At 33.5% G+C, this 12,870-nt stretch overlaps 2 protein-coding genes across 3 annotated transcripts; both read left to right on the plus strand.

Annotated features, from left to right (window-relative positions):
- Positions 1–3,590: 3,590 nt before the first annotated feature.
- On the plus strand, positions 3,591–7,160 carry LOC144854528 (neurotrypsin-like). The gene is made up of 8 exons (XM_078712477.1): positions 3,591–3,998; positions 4,495–4,633; positions 4,847–5,049; positions 5,458–5,787; positions 6,075–6,404; positions 6,567–6,611; positions 6,708–6,761; positions 7,102–7,160. Exons 1-8 carry the CDS (start codon positions 3,935–3,937, stop codon positions 7,158–7,160), a joined length of 1,224 nt encoding a protein of 407 aa, XP_078568603.1. The 5' UTR covers positions 3,591–3,934.
- A 173-nt stretch (positions 7,161–7,333) lies between these two features.
- LOC144853644 (uncharacterized) lies at positions 7,334–12,562 on the plus strand. Of its 2 annotated transcripts, none has more exons than XM_078711385.1 (12): positions 7,334–7,478; positions 7,604–7,726; positions 7,935–8,051; positions 8,379–8,495; positions 8,860–8,982; positions 9,355–9,474; positions 9,570–9,686; positions 9,973–10,086; positions 10,616–10,762; positions 11,311–11,395; positions 11,641–11,691; positions 11,979–12,562. In XM_078711385.1, exons 1-12 carry the CDS (start codon positions 7,349–7,351, stop codon positions 12,184–12,186), a joined length of 1,452 nt encoding a protein of 483 aa, XP_078567511.1. In that variant the 5' UTR covers positions 7,334–7,348; the 3' UTR covers positions 12,187–12,562. The 2 variants fall into 2 exon arrangements, with proteins under 2 accessions (XP_078567511.1, XP_078567512.1); XM_078711386.1 differs by having other exon boundaries at positions 10,628–10,762.
- The last annotated feature ends 308 nt before the right edge of the window (positions 12,563–12,870 follow it).

The raw sequence follows: 12,870 nt of genomic DNA on the forward strand, positions 1-12,870 counted from the left end.
AGGTACCACAAGTACTACTAAAGGTACCACAAGTACTACTAAAGGTACCACAAGTACTACTAAAGGTACCACAAGTGATACTGTATTGGCCACCAATGCATCCACGGCCATCGAAGGTAAAAATGTACTTTCCATGTTGTTTTTTCTTATATTATGTGTCTTTTCATCGTCATTAATTTTGATTATAAACCAATTAACCAAGTTTCGTTCACTGAGGCATATATGAGAATGGAGAGATTTGTATTGTGTGTGTTTGTAGGGAAGAGTGTAATTTCAAAAACAATAAAACATATGAAGGAATCTAGTGGTATGATACTCGCCCTGTAAGCGAGAGGTCGCAGGTTCGAATCCCGCCAGACACATTTTGTCATACAACTAAAAATACGGAACTTTCGCCGATGAGCTATGCTCGACGCGATTATAAGATCATGTTCCGAATATGAGCACTGTTTCTATAATTTGACAGTATTATTTATATATGAAGGAATTATATATACAAATAAAATAATGCGTTTTTGTTCTTCATTGTAGATAATAGTACCACCATCATCATCATCACAACCACCGAAGAACAGACATCTGATCTTCAAATAGGTACGTAATATATCCTATTCATTTTTATATCGTTTCATCTATTTTCAGACTCTAAAATAATGGTGTCAAAATCAAATTTGTTAAAAGCCAAACTTATGTTTTGTTATTTTACTTATTTGATTTACAGGTATTGTTGCTGGTGCTTGTGGCGGAGCTGTTTTTATTGTTATTTTATTAATAATTTCAGTTTGTGTCATTCACAATAAACTTAGGTAAGTTTTTTTTCTTTTTCTTTTACTTACCCACAGAAGTTAAACTGTGTATTACCGCTCCAACAATTTACAGCTTAACGAGAACCGGTTGCCAGTTTAGGTCTTCCAAAATGTATATGCTAACAATGTCGTTTTAAGGATGTGTTTAATAGGTCTATTTAAGATTCCATTTACTGATTACATTGCTATATCTAACTATCTTATTACTTGTGTACTTTATACAGTAATAGATCACCTAAACCAGTTCCAAACGGAGATAAAGACCAAGAAGACAATGAGCTTAGGTAAGCCTAACGATTTTTCATTCGCCGTAGTAGGCCTACTGCTGTTTCTGAACAACACAATGATAACAATCTTTATTATCAAATTTACATTGAATTCAATTGAACATAAGCATCCATTCTCAACCAGAACCACTATTATTTATTTTTTATGAGGAAATATATATTTAACCAAATCTTCAGTTTATCGTATTTAAGTTTGAGCTCCTAATAGCTCCCAAAATGTTATAGGAATAAAACTCGAAGAAAAAGAAAAAAAACTCTTTGACAAAATAGTAAATAAACTATATTATGTATCTACATTTACAGTGAAATTTAACAACTCATCGACCACATTTTGTTGAATCCACAGAACAATTGCGCATAAGGAATCGATGAACAAGAATTGGAATAACAAAATACAAGATTCAGCAAGTTCGTAACCAGAAAAAGTTTTCAAGAGCGAACCCTCCTTTTTCTTGTAGTGCCCCTTCCAAGCTAGATTGAAAGCATAACATAATTGATAATAACGGGATTAAACTGGATTATTAAACTGGATTAGTTCTGACGATGCTTCTTCTGGAGAAAAAGAACCTCCTCTGTGAACCTCCCGTAGAATAGTTTCTGCAAACTTGAAGTCTATAATTTTACCATCATAATACGTTGAAAAACTTGTTGAGAGTCAACATTTTAGCTTTAACGTCAGCATTGACACCATATGTTATGTCTGCTAAAATGTTGTTGGTATGATACATTTTTTTGGACGTTATTTTACATAATTACATACTTGTAAATGATGTATTTTGTATTGTCGCATATGGCGTTACAAAAATATCGTTAACAACAACATGTATATTTTATATTATGAAAACAATATTAGTTTACTTTAGGCAATAAATGTTTGTATTGATTTGACGATATGTTTTCGTCCTAATTTTCCTTTTTTTAAAAATAATTATGCTTTTTATGAGATCATCGTATTTTTGTAATTAAAGTCAAACGTTACAAGCAATCATTTAAGTTTTTGTATTATTATTATTAACCATAATAGGTAACCCGCATCGTTCACCGAACAAAAGCCAATTTCGGTTCTAAGTTTGTTTTTTTTATGCTTAACTAATTCCTACTATAACAAAGTACTAGTAAAGTTATGTTTGTGTAGTGTTTATTCGCCATGCAAACCCTTAAACAATAATGACAAAGTTATATAAGTTACACCTCATCGACCTCAACGGATTTTGCCATTTATGGTATTCGGATATTCAAAGCCGACGTCAGTCTCTAGAAATGCATGAATAAACAGGTAGTTCAACGCCACGAATAACAGCGATGACGAATTTGTGTTTTATAGATACAATGCGATAGGAATAGAGTATAATAGTTTGCGGCGAACCATGTGTTTTTAAAAGTGAAAAGTGAGGTAGAGAATGTCTACGTTTTGGTTGTTATTCAACAAGAGTATTACTCAAGAAGCCGGTTTAGCATAACAACTGAGAAACGTCGATCGAGACAATTGCAACTTTATTTGATTTCCGTTTGGAAACATTAAAAAACAATATGTATTATTGTGCGAAGGGTCAGAACCTGTCATTTCAGACATAACTACTGCGAAGGGTCAGAACCTGTCATTTCAGACATAACTACTACGAAGGGTCAGAACCTGTCATTTCAGACATAACTACTGCGAAGGGTCAGAACCTGTCATTTCAGACATAACTACTGCGAAGGGTCAGAACCTGTCATTTCAGACATAACTACTGCGCAGGGTCAGAACCTGTCATTTCAGATATAACTACTGCGCAGGGTCAGAACCTGTCATTTCAGACATAACTACTGCGCATTGCAAAATACTGTATTTATATGACCAATTGATATTTGTTTGCCTACAAACGATTTATTGCCTTTTGTTCCTCAGCGATTAAAGCGATGTTGAGGAATCAATTTAACAGCACACAATGGAATGTAGTAATAATTGACTGTAAACCTGTAAACTGAATAAAATTACCTAAATTTGCTTTAGAAAGCCGATTTTCTGTGTGGCTTCTCTCCTCCTCTATATACTACGATCTTCACCAGAAACGGTCTGTGGCCCTTATCTATCTTAACTTTTTTTTTGTAATTCTTTTTTCTTGTTTATTTTGATTGTATTGTTAAATACTGTACTTTTGATATTGGTTTTGTATGATTTTATAATTACTGTAGGATGCACTACCAATTGGTTTGTGCCGCTGTTGCAAAAGCGTCAATCCAAATAAAGTTATTGTTATTATTGATATTATACTATTATTATATCTTAAGATTCCCTTTTCTAGTATTGTTTCTTGACATTTACTTGACATTTTGGTGCCGTTCACTTCTTGATAACATTTTCCAGGAAGTGTGAATGTAGCATTTTTAGATTGATAAGTAATCCACCTTACTCTTTCATACTTAAGCCTTGCGTCAGTTTATTTCTATGTTTTCATTGTTTCTGATGACGTTAATGTCTAATTGTTTTTCAGGTTTATTTATAGACTATACTTAAGTCTTTCTTTGTTGAAGCCTGGTTGACGCATTCCTTCTGTTTCTTTCGGCGTATTCATCCATGCATCTTTCCATTTAAACAAGTTAAATGTAGAAGCAACGTTGCATGAGCTCAACAACAGGCTATTATATATTTGTGTAGGAGACTTAAATTTATTACAAAAGAGTTAGTCATCGGATCGTCCGCATACCTAATAACGAATATCATACGAGAATACTTTACTGTGTTATAACATTTAAATTCATCTAAATAGTCGATCAGAGATAACTTATACGAACAATTTATCAACTTAGGCAGCGATTTTTATCAGTCTTGACATTTTCTTCAAACATTCAAACCTAGAGATGGCTAGATTGTGGATTATAATACTTGTGTTAGGATATGTAGCAGATCAAGCAATTTGTACCGGTAAGTTTTTACAATTCCTTCTTCTTAATTCCTTACCAATGAGTTAAGCTACAGCACAAGAAGAACCGAAAGGCCTTTTTATATTAACGATGCTTATATTAATTAGACACACAATGTAGATAATATAACAAGTGCGTTTTTTTAATTACCATACTTAATTATTTCTGTTGAACATCGTTGTATATATTGTGCCTTCCTCATGGAGGAAGTCTTTAATAAATTGAAATATGAATTTCATTTATATCCAGAAACATGAAATAACTTTACACTACCAGTTTACACGCACCATTTTTGTACTTACAAAAAAGCATAAGAACCGATTATATATTGCTTAGTATATCTCGGGTATCATTATTTACATAACATTAACACAAAGTGTATCTACACTTACATCAATGACTTATTTTAATAAACACTTGTATATTATGTATTTATTAGACAATTCTATATTTTGTCATAAAATATTTCTATTATAATAAAGTATTTCCTCGCATAGATAATCCGGAGTATGGAGATATTCGACTGGTTGGTGGTTCAGTCCCGAATGAGGGGCGAGTGGAAATATACTACATTGACGGATGGGGTACGATCTGTGACGACAACTGGGGCATAACAGATGCAGATGTTGTTTGCAAGTAAGTTATATAGATCACTTTAATTATTATCTCAAAAAGCAACACAATTTTCATGTAAAAAAACCCTATAATCGTATTTTGAGTGTGCTGGTATTTAATCTGGTTTTATGGGTCAACAGTTAAAATTACCTTTGTTTGTAGTTGAAATGGTAGGACTAGTTTGTACAATGCTGGTTAAATCCTTTTTGAGGTATACTTACTTATCTTTCTTAGGCAATTGGGTTATGCATGGGCATTGCAGGCGAATCCGGTGGCTTTTTATGGCGCTGGTTCAGGTCCAATCTACTTGGATGATGTTGAATGCTATGGTAATGAGGATGCAGTTTATAATTGTGAAAACGCTGGGTATTATATTCATGATTGTTCACATTATGAGGACGCGGGCGTAGTGTGTGAAACTGATGATATCCAACCAGGTACGTTGATTAATTATGTATAAGTATGATGATGATTATGATAGAGATGATTATGAAAGAAATGATTATGATAGAAATGATTAATAACCTCATAATCATTTCTATCATAATCATTTCTAAGGGTTTTCTTCGTTCAGTGGTTATGTTTCGACCGTTATAGTGGTGTTATTAAAAAGAGGTTGGTGAGGCAGAAATCATATATAGTAAAGATAAGAAATATCTATATCTTGTCAGAAAATCTAGACGCAGGCTGGGACGTCCCATCGAAAGCTTGAGTTAAATTCGCTGTCCCTCGGGTCTAGCATGTGTGATGTATGTGTTATTGTTTGTTTTGTAAAATCCGGAATAAATTGAATCGAATTGAATTGAAAAATGTCATTTTTATAATAAGTTGTGTTCTTCTTTAAGAGGATGGTTTGCTACGCCTGACCAGCCATAAAACAGACGGGTCTTGGGGACAGCTTGACATCATGTACAGAGGCCTCTGGGGCTCGGTGTGTCCAGCTGATTTCAACATGAACGACGCTAATGTTGCCTGTAAACAGCTAGGCTTTCAATGGGCCGTAGAATTTTATTTCGATAACGATTATAGTACTTGTTGGAGTTGGATAACCGACATCGAATGTACCGGTACAGAATCAAGTTTACTCGACTGTGATTACGACGGCCTGTATCAGCAATATTGTGACGTATTGTATAGTTCAGTGTATATTGAATGCAGTGATGGTGATAATACTGGTAAGCGTGTAAACTTTCATCGTATCTACTTTTTTCCGTAAAAACAAACCATGCCTTGTCACTGTAAACCCAATTCACATGGTAAATGTAGTTTTAGTTGTCTCTTAGTTGTCTCTCGGTATTTCCCTTCTGGACATTTGCTACCCGGTGGTGACATTATTCCGCGGACCGTTCTCCCAGAACCGTTTACCATTTCTTCCATACTAACCATTAAGAAAAACAGCCACTCAAACATTAAAACTTGATGGCGGCAAACACATAGATGTGTTATTTGTTTTCTTTTCCAGATGAATTCCCTGAGTATTTGCCAGTTAGATTACGGGATGGGGAAGATGATCACAATGGACGTGTTGAGGTTTATGCTGAAGGGGAATGGGGAACGATTTGTGACCAAAAATGGACCATAGCAGATGCCAAGGTAGTGTGTCGACAATTAGGATACGATGGTGCCTTGGAGGCCAAGAAAAACGCATATTACAGTGAAGGTGACGGACCTATACACTTTAAGAAATTTAGGTGTGACGGATCTGAAAACTACCTGAGTGCGTGTAGGTATACCGATACCGCTGACGATGACACGTGTAGTCACGCGGACGACGCCGGAGTCGTATGCATAGGTAAGGTTAATGTTGTGAGATAGAATGCATTTCCACATTTTAAAATAAAATGTTTCTGAACTTTTTTTTTTGCACAATTTCAAAGTAAAAGCCTATTTTAAAAAATAAGAATAATATAAAGTAAAATAACATATACTATAGTGTTTACATATTCTTTTTTAGAATATGATGATGATGAAGATGACAATTTTACAGGAGGACCAAGTGGTAATTGTTTTGTTTATGTTAAACTAATATATTAAAGTTATAAATATATATATATTTCAACAAATCAAATCATGAAAATTACTTTTTATTTCATAGATTATTATGGACCTACAGTCGATTATTCCTATTTGGATACCAGCACGCCAAGTGGTAAGTGGTTCAAATAAAGGAATTTAAAACAATCGTTATTCTTACCAGGTAGGCCTATGATTGTATATCGTACAGTTTTCAAAAAGTAAACTATAGGAAAAGGAAAAAATACAGGAAAATTATAGCGTAGTTGAGCAGCAAAGCTTATGTGAGTTAGAAACAAAGAAATATTATCAAGACTAAGAACAAGAAAAGCAATAAAAATGATAGCCATGTTTGCAATAAAATAAATGGGTTTCAGAAAAACCAATCAGGACCGCGTGTCTTTTGGGATTTATTGTTTTATTAAGTTTTTACGATTGTATCAAATTATTCGCTAATATATTTCAATTGTTTGCAGTGATCAGTACCTGCTATAATCCGTGTGTGAACGGGTATTGTGTATCTAGTTTGCCGTGACATTGGTACGTGGGTTTTGATAGATTCATTTAATCATGCGCTCAAAAACTGAGCGAAATACTTGGTAAATGCAATCAATAGAGGGCGCGCTAATATATGTCGGCAAAATACAGATAACTCGAGCTTTAGCGACCAATTTCATAGCGACCGATAAGAAAATCATAATGATTCATAATACTTATTTAAATATGATATTTATCTCAGTAGAAATCACTGCATGTGACAGTAATCCGTGTGTAAATGGAATATGTTATCCGTTTATTGATAGCTACTTCTGTGGTTGCAACGATGGTTATACAGGTCCTAATTGTGATCAAGGTAAAGTACACTACTAACACATCTAAACTTATTATTCTACCTATACGCTGACTGATTTCGGAAAAAATCCAAAAAAAAGGAAAAAACGACCCGTAACATTTATAACTAAGCTTTTTTTATTTTAGAAATCGTCGGTTGTGACTTATATCCATGCTTTAATGGCGGAAGTTGTGAAACCATTTCATCCGATGGCCTGGTATATAAATGTAACTGTTTATATGGCTGGATCGGTACACATTGTGAAACAGGTAAACACAATTTATCAGACATAAGAATTTAAGTAATCAAATAACAGACAGCCTCTCCTTAAAATTTGTTTCGAAACCATGGGCCATATGTAATTCGAAATGTTCATTGAATGAACGTCCAAAGCCTTTTTGTTCTTTATGAAATAAACTTTCATCTTCTAAATGGAGAAAAAGGTATGAAATCTTTTAAAAATATTACTTCTTTTAGAACGAAACGGTTGCAATCTGTACCCGTGCCGAAATAATGGACAGTGTGTTGATTTAGATACTGGGGGATATGAATGCAATTGTACGGATGGGTATCTTGGTGACAACTGTGAGATCGGTAAGTTTCTTTTTGTTTTCAATTGTTTGTCCATGTTTTGCTTTCCATGTAAGAACACAATTTATCCCGCAAACGCTCTCACCTGTTCTACGTGTCATGCATTAAAAATTAAAAAAAAAGACAACAATTATTGTTGTTTTCTAATACTAAACTCTGCTGAGTATGAAATATACTTATATGCCAAAGTTGAACAGTGTGCTTAGCACTGTATATTGCATTGTTATTGCAACTCTCGAATTTATTGTTTTTTACTCCATCTATATCTACAAAAAAATCGTGTACTGTAATTTTAGTATAATTCGATTTTAATTTATAATGTATTTGTAGAGATAAACGCATGTGATGCACAACCATGTTATAGAGGACAATGCTTGATAAACCCGAGTGATGGCTCTTACGTCTGTCTTTGTGTCGAAGGATGGAAAGGGCAACATTGTGATGAAGGTATCCTATTATACAGTTTAAACTTTTAAAAAATCACGTCCGTAAATACAGACAAAACGTATGCGTAAAGCTCTGTCTACACTATCAAACTTTATGTGACAACAAAACGTGATGTGCCCATACATATAGATGACGTCATATCACTACCATATTTAGGCATATCACTATCACATTTGGGCACATCGCACTTTTTTGTCAAACTTGTTTGATAGTGTAGACATCTTAATAATATGAAGGTTTTGACTAAATCTTTGTGATGCATTTAGAACGTTAATAATAATAATAATAATTTTGAAACCTAATTAAATGCATTGGCATTATCAATATCTAACATCATTGATATATTACAACTTTATATTTATAGAAATTGACATGGAAGCGGAATGTTTGAGTAACCCGTGTTTACACGGTGAATGTCATGAACTGTCTGAATCTGGCTATGTCTGTTCATGTAACGATGGTTGGACAGGCAATAACTGTGAAATATGTAAGTGGGCCTAGTATCGGTTTAACAACTGATTTTATTATAGTTATTTCGCATTTTATCGTGACAAACATACACAAAATGTCCTTCCTAATATTTTGTTTATGATCGTTTCAAACCATACCAGAATATTTCGGTTGATACCAGATTTGTTAAAGTCTCTAATTATTGTTGTTAGTCCATCTGATCAGGTGGCGTTTCGATTTTTGAAAAATGGATTAAGCTGAAAGAATTACACGTATGAAACGCCATGTGGGCCAAATTCACAATATGGTTTCCATAATTTTTAAACTTCGTCCTTTTTTAATATCATGAATAAATTCATGTCAGAGGTCAGGCATTTCAGTACTATATCTTTAAAATTTTTTTGAATAGCTACTATTGGATGTCATGCTGAACCGTGTTTGAATGGAGGAACGTGTTTTGATATTGGTAGTGATGGCGACTATCAATGTTATTGTCCAGAAGGATTTGACGGCCAAGATTGCCAAACAGGTAAAATCCGTTGCATTATTATACTACTGTAGTTCAATACAAAATGTATCATCTAGTTGTAATGCATTGTTTTATGTTTATCTGTTTTTTTACAGTTCAAAGTTTATGTGATCCTGATCCTTGTGTTATGGGAACATGTTTTGACTTCCAGAGTTTAATGACTTTCTACTGCCTTTGTGACGTTGGTTGGACAGGAACTTTGTGCGACACAGGTACACTTATATGAACTTAAAAACCATTCATTTTAAAGTTTTTTTTCCAAAAGTTATATCGTATTTAGAAAAGAAAAGTCAACCGACGTTATTCTTGTTTAACGTTTTAAAAATATTAAATGATTAATACTTATGATTGATGAAAATATGAGCCATATACCATATTTATGATATTATGTTGCTTGGACCCCAAGTTTTTTCCTATGCTTGGCTCTATTTATCATAAGGTTTCTTTGTTCAGCTCAACTATTTGGATCAATATAATTAGGGTGTTCTTTCTTTCCAGAAATGGCATGTATTAACAATCCTTGTGTGAATGCAGTGACCTGTATTGATAATGACGATAACGGATATACGTGCATCTGCCAGAATGGTTGGTTCGGTGACAGATGTGATGAATGTGAGTATGATAATGATAATTTTAAAAAAATGGTGCATGAGAGTGAGCAATATAAAATACAAGGATTATAAGATGGAGTAAAACTGTATTTGTTTCAAGAGAATGGTAGTTGTAATTAGGAACACAGCTCTACACAATTTTCCTTCAACTTCATGTTCCTCAATGGAAACTTCAGTCGTATGGCCATCGAGCATTTTCCTTGGCAGCAACATCCAGTTTATAGAATACTATACTAAAATAAATAAAGATCTCAGAAAAATACCTTCAACATACGTCTGAAAACTCACCTTACCAAGAAGCATTTCCTGTTTAAATTTGTCGATCACCTCTTAACATTATCATTATGGATACCGGCGTTATATAAGTCTGATTGATTGATTGATTGTATAAAAAAAGAATAACAATGTAATAAATCTTTAACTGTACATGGTTAAATCTTCAGAAGAAAGGAAAACCATAGACTACCGTATACCTCGTAGAATGTATTCGGGCCTATTATAAGTATATAAATCCAAATGTATTTTTTCAGATTTTGTTCCAGTTGAAAGTACTACCACCACCGCCACAATCACCAGGCAACTGATGGAGACAACGTCACATCTTGGTGATTCCAGTGGAACAGATCAACCAGTAGTCGATGTACCTGAAGAACAGTCGTCATCAGATCTACCAATAGGTATGCCAAAATATCAAATTTGGTTACAGGTATGCACTGTACTGTATTACCTTGGTGTAGAGATACAGATACAGATTCATTATACATAAATATAAATATAAGGGGGACTATCTCACAAATGTTTTGTTATAATGCCTTATCCCAGCTGGGTAGAACGAGTACTTGTAACGGTCCGTCTGCGCATTCACCGTCCTCATCCTACCACTTCTAACGATAACAGAGCCGATAATGTCGTTATGCAGAGGATGGTTGGTGTCTTCCAATATAGAGTTTATGTTCAGTATACGTGTTTAGTTACTTACATATTGTACTGAATTTAAAATTGTCACAAAATTCAGGCAATCGTCTGTCTTACCAGGGAAAATAATGCCAACAATATACTCATAACAATATACTCATAACAATATACTCATTCAATTTAAAACAACAGATACTGTTGTAGATCATAACTAGGCTATTGTTAACTAAGTAGAGAACTGCTAACTTTTCTTTAATTTTAGCTTTGCTTTGCGAATTTTCTGTATTCAAGTTGTACTTTTGTTTTGTAGGTGTAATCGCTGGAGCTGCTGGTGCTGTTATTGTTGTTGTTATTATTGTTTTAATTGTTGTTTGTTTTGTCAGCAATAAACCTAGGTAAGTCTGAACATTAGCTGATACATTTACAGAGACAAACATGATTTGTTCCTGAAGAGGTTTTTATACATTAGCTCAGGTTTCTAAACATTAGCTTTGGTTGTTATATCATTTCACTGTTTCTTGTTGCTCTATGGTTCTCAATCCTGCGGTAATGTCTCTCGCATGATATTGTCTCTCCTTCTAGCATCATCTTTTACACAGTTTAAAGTTTTAAATTCATTTCTTTTCATTCGTACTAATAGTTCACCGAAACCAGCGTTAAGTGGAATTGACAACAAGATATATACAATTGAGTGAGTAACTATATAACACTTTCATGACATTCCAATATAATCTAGAATTGCAGTAATCTTTCCTCCTCTTTATGCTTCATTATCACCATTATATTTTTCAATTTAATTTTTAAAAAAAATGAAACAAATTTACATCATAATAAGTAATTGAAATTCCAATTATCCACATTGCTGCCGCAGTCAAAGTTGTAGGTTAAAACAAAAACTGATTTAATTAGTTTAAACATGTTATTGTTGTGGTGCGATAAACTTGTAATCCACTTAACACTACCATTTCTATTTAACAGTGTTAGCAAGCCACCAATCGATGACCACCAATATGACTATCTAAAGAAGGGACATGACCCGGATGTGAAATCTACAACCAATGATAATGAATACATGGAGCCTAATAGTAATATCTACGATGAATTGCGAGACAGTGCGTACTCAACAGACACCACATATATGGAACTTCAAACGCCTGCTAGCACGTATATGCATTTCGTCCCATAATAAAAACGTTACTTTAAGTTATCTAAAGCCCTGTCCACACTATCAAACTAGTTTCATGTGCCAACATGGTGGTGATATGCCAAAATATAGTAGTGTTATTACATCATCATGTCCATATATGGGCACATTGCATATTTGGTCAAACTAGTTTTATAGTGTAGACAGAGCTTTACAGTATGAATACATCAGCGAATACGTTATTTATTCTTATATGTTCATATCATTATTTTTACTCAGTTTTAAATGTTTTAAAAAGTATTAAAAATACATATTTCAATTTCATATTTCTATTTAACTGCCTAATATAAATGCGGGTGTGTAAAAAAAAATGTAAATTATTATGAAGTAATAAATAAAATTTATTTTCTAATGTTAATTTGTGTTTTTAAACAAATGTTAAAGATTTTTGATGTGTGTATTTAAATTTCCCATTTTCTAAATTATGGCATAATATTTGAATAGTACTGAATAGCAGGTTTATGGTTCAGAGTTGATCAAACAGAGCACCACATTTCAAGTTTATTGAGACATTGTTTATAATGGTAGCTTACGAAATTGACGAATTGGAACTTGGTCAGCATAATTCAACTTTATACGAACAAAATAATATATTCGAACTTGACTACCAAATGTAATTGGAACGTACACTAGGATGTTTTATAAATGAAATAAATCTTCCACCAT

Source organism: Antedon bifida, chromosome 10 (genome assembly GCF_963402885.1).
Source record: "Antedon bifida chromosome 10, ecAntBifi1.1, whole genome shotgun sequence".
Classification (NCBI taxonomy): Eukaryota; Metazoa; Echinodermata; class Crinoidea; order Comatulida; family Antedonidae; genus Antedon; species Antedon bifida.